The 3,844-nt window shown below is 38.3% G+C and overlaps 1 protein-coding gene across 1 annotated transcript in view; it reads left to right on the top strand.

The window, feature by feature from the left end:
• The window catches only part of LOC109297536 (nucleoside diphosphate kinase), a 9,080-nt gene extending 7,743 nt beyond the window's left edge, over positions 1 to 1,337 (top strand). Inside the window, exons 3-4 of the mRNA XM_019517351.1 lie at positions 528 to 640; positions 1,081 to 1,337. Coding sequence (XP_019372896.1) covers positions 528 to 640; positions 1,081 to 1,198 — 231 coding nt within the window. The 3' untranslated portion in view covers positions 1,199 to 1,337. The remainder of the gene's footprint in view (positions 1 to 527; positions 641 to 1,080) is intronic.
• The last annotated feature ends 2,507 nt before the right edge of the window (positions 1,338 to 3,844 follow it).

Genomic DNA, 3,844 nt, shown 5'->3' with positions numbered 1-3,844 from the left:
ATGTACTTCTTCCATTCAGTTCTTAAAAATAACTGACTGCTTTTGAAAGTCTTGGCTATATGGGTGGAAAATATAACATTGTCTTTTCACAGTTGTTTCTTAATTAACTCCAGGGAGTTAGAACTATTTAAAAGAGCTAATTGCAAGCCACTTAATTAGAGCTTCTCAGGTGGCTTCCACTTGAGAGCCAAGTAACACATCTTCTTCCATCCAGTTTTTATTTCCAAGACTTGAACTAATAAGAGGTGTATATATGCGTCGTAGTACTAAGAACTTACATATTTTTTTCAAGTAACTTCTTTCATGTATCTCTCTAGTCTGTATTTTGACAGTGCTGAAACATAAGCAGTGAAAACAAAGATAATTTACCAAAAAAATAGCTTTCAGAATACTCTTTATTTCTCTGTAGAACTTAGGTTGGGTTTAGGCCTTCAGGGGAATGGTCTTTGGCTTTTTAAAAAGTCAATTATTGCAAAAATGAATAATCTTTGATGTGTGTGTATGAACATTTTTTTTTTTTTTGGTAGGTTTGGGAAGGACTCAATGTGGTTAAAACTGGCAGAACGATGCTGGGGGAAACTAATCCTGCAGATTCTAAGCCTGGTACCATCCGTGGGGACTTCTGCATTCAAGTGGGAAGGTTGGTGCTGAAATAATCATCCATGCAAACTAAGTTTTCATGCTGCCTATACTTATTTCTGCACACTCTTCCTTTTTGGAAAGCTTAGGCAGTTAGACGTAAGAATCCTATTCTGAAAGTATTTTATTTTCAGGTCATGACCTACTACAAAAACCATGTAAGAAAGTGACTCAGTATCATGAATTTTACTTCATTTGAAGTACAATAAATAGTTCAAGGTAATGGTGTTAATTAGTTAGAGCTGTATTTTCAGTAGAACTGTGTCCCTATACTCTAGGCTGTGACTAGTTGGATATAGTGTGGGGGCTTTAAGAGCTGTAGTTCTAGCCTTTCAGCTGTAGATGCATCTCCTCACTCTTTTCCCCATGTAGGAAAGTCATTAATTTCTGAACATTATTATTATTTTACTCTGAAATTCTGTGTTTTCTTTGCTTTTACAGGAACATCATTCATGGCAGTGACTCTGTAGAGAGTGCACAGAAGGAGATTAACCTTTGGTTTAAACCCTCAGAGCTTGTTGATTTCAAATCTTGTGCTCATGACTGGATCTATGAGTAAAATAAGTTTCCATGATGGATGGTGCCGCCTTAACACAGCATCTCATTCCAGCAACTATTGAACTGGGAACAACTATCATCCCTGTTACCTTTACCATGAACTTGTCAACGCTATGAAATAAATGGATGATAGGAACTAATTCTGTGTGGTGTCTTTCCCTATATGCTAGTGGATGTATTAAGTAGAAATTTGCTCAAGTATGCAACATCAGGAATATTTGTTGTATGTAAACAAACAAACAACAACCCCCAAAAAACAAAAAAACCACCTATGATGTAGGCTGCTGTGAGTAGAAAAGCAAGTAAAGTCCCTGGCTTACTAACTTTTAATTGCTGACTATCAAAGAAATTAATTTTATTTAAGCCTGAAAAACCTAATTCTGACATGCTCAAAACTGGCTCAAGCACTGACACCACTTATGCAAAACACAACTGCCATGAAGAGAGTGGTGGCCTTGCTTGACCCATCCATCTGAAACAAGCAGCAGAAAGCACTGAGCTAGAACTTGCCAGTTGTGTATGAAGATTTTCAAGTACTCTGAAAACAAGGTATATAGGTACAGAGTGGAGGGAACAGCAGACTTTTTGGGGTGTTTTATACAGGTTGGAAGTTTCGTTGGTGTTCTCTCATTAGACAAAGGGACAGGTGAATGCAATAGAATGCTTAATTACTATTTAAAATGGACCCAGGACAATTTTTACAATCTTTTCTCCGATGCCTGAAGAAGGGTGCTTGTGCCTGAACGCTTGCAATTAAAGAGATTTTTTTTGCAAAATCTAGCTGGTCTAATAAGAGGTATCACCCCTACACTAAGGTCTGATTCCTCTTGCCTCCAAACCAATATGGCTACAACCTAGATATCTAATTTAAGAGGGTTTTTTTAAAAAGAGAAAATAGTGCACAGAGACAAGTGACTTGTCAAAGCTGACAAGGCAGCTTAGTAGCTGAATGCCAGACCAGCACTCATCTGGTCTTGTGCAAGCAATGGAAGAAAAGACCTAAATATGAACGACTTTCCTGTTTTTCATAGTGGGAGGAGGAGGAAACAGAGCCAGGCAACTAAATTGAGCTTAAGTCATTTCAGTTGCTCACTGCATGGCTTGTTAAACTGCAGTTGAGGATTAGAATAACTTCCATGCCCAATTTAGTTCCCAAATACGGCTCTGATAAAAGTGCCACAGGCAGGCATTCAAACTATCCAGACGGTGGCACTTAAGAACAGCTTACTTGAGCTTTCCTCCGCCAGATGCCGTTCCCCACCAGCTATGCCATCAGAGGGCTGCACTGGCTAGGATTTTTTCTGTTCATTCTGCTTTACCTCCCTCTTCACAACCATCAAGGGAAAAAATTGCTTCGTTGAAAACAAACTCATCTTCTGAAGACTTACGAATCCTGCAGGACTGTAGAATAGATAGGGTACATGCTAGGGCATTTTCCACACTTAAGTAATATAGAGACACACTTAAGATGGGCTGTTTTGTTTTTTGGGGGTTTTTTTTAAACTCAGAAACCAATAGAGTAGCTGCTTATTCTGGTATAATGATACATACAGGAGATTAACTAAGCAATTGTATGCAACTCTAGGGAGTAGTAGGAATTTAAGATTTGTTTACCTTCCTGCAAAGTGCCTTGCCTTGTTTTTGCTGGGTTTACAACCGGCTGGTTCTTCCTCCTAGGCATAATTAATCGTTATTCAAGTATGACTATCAAGTCTGTATGTCAGATAAATATGTAACCAGAAGAATAAATGGGCTGGGGTACTGAAAACAAGTTACCAGAAACTAAATCGTTACAGTTTATTTAACAAATTTATTTTGTTCTTTATAGTTCATATGCTGTTAGACTTTTCTGTGCCAATATTATGTTTCAACTGAAATAGAATTTCCCTCCCTGGCATTTACTCTAAATGTATTTGTAGAAACCAATCATGTTTCCTCTGTCCTCAATGTGGGTGGCTAGTGGCTAAAGGCAAGCTATTGTCTCCCTCATGTGACAGGCTTTCCGTTCCCCTGATCATCCCACTAGCCCTCTCTGCAACTGTTTCAGTCTGAATTCATCTTTCTTGAGCATCAGTTTGCATCAGGTTTGTACAAGGTATTATATTTTAATGGCATTAATACTTCCTTAACATGACTGAAAATGCCTTGTCAAGTATTTCACTTACCTTTATTGGGACCCATCACATTGGTGACTCAGTCATTCTGCGACTGGTTAGTTCACTTTGGTTCTTCTCTTCCTCTGTCGCTTTTGATCAGGGAGTCTTAGTTTATAGGAGGAATCCTTGTCATAGACTTAGAATATGATCTCTCTCTTTGTACTATTACGTATCATCCCATTTTTGGCAATCTAGCCCTCAAGTTTGTCCAAAGTCCTATTTTTTTGCATACATTTTTATTGAGAAACCACGCTAAAAAATCTTTGGCCATCTTTACTGGACCAATATAACTAGAATTGTATAGCTGAGATAGAATTAGACAATGTTTTGCATTGGAAAGTTTGGAAAACCACCACGCCGAGTCCTGCCAAAACTATTCCATCTCCACAAATCCAGTACCAAAAAAGAATTTAACATCTATACGGGTGTTCAGAGACTAAAGCATGATCCACGTCCAACATACTTGAGAGTGTCCTTAGAACCCTGACTTT

The sequence above is a fragment of the Gavialis gangeticus genome, unplaced genomic scaffold (assembly GCF_001723915.1).
Source record: "Gavialis gangeticus isolate Ggan-Ray unplaced genomic scaffold, GavGan_comp1, whole genome shotgun sequence".
NCBI classification, from domain to species: domain Eukaryota; kingdom Metazoa; phylum Chordata; order Crocodylia; family Gavialidae; genus Gavialis; species Gavialis gangeticus.
The sequence above is the reverse complement of the archived record's forward strand: the minus strand, read 5'-3'. Positions and strand labels throughout refer to the sequence as shown.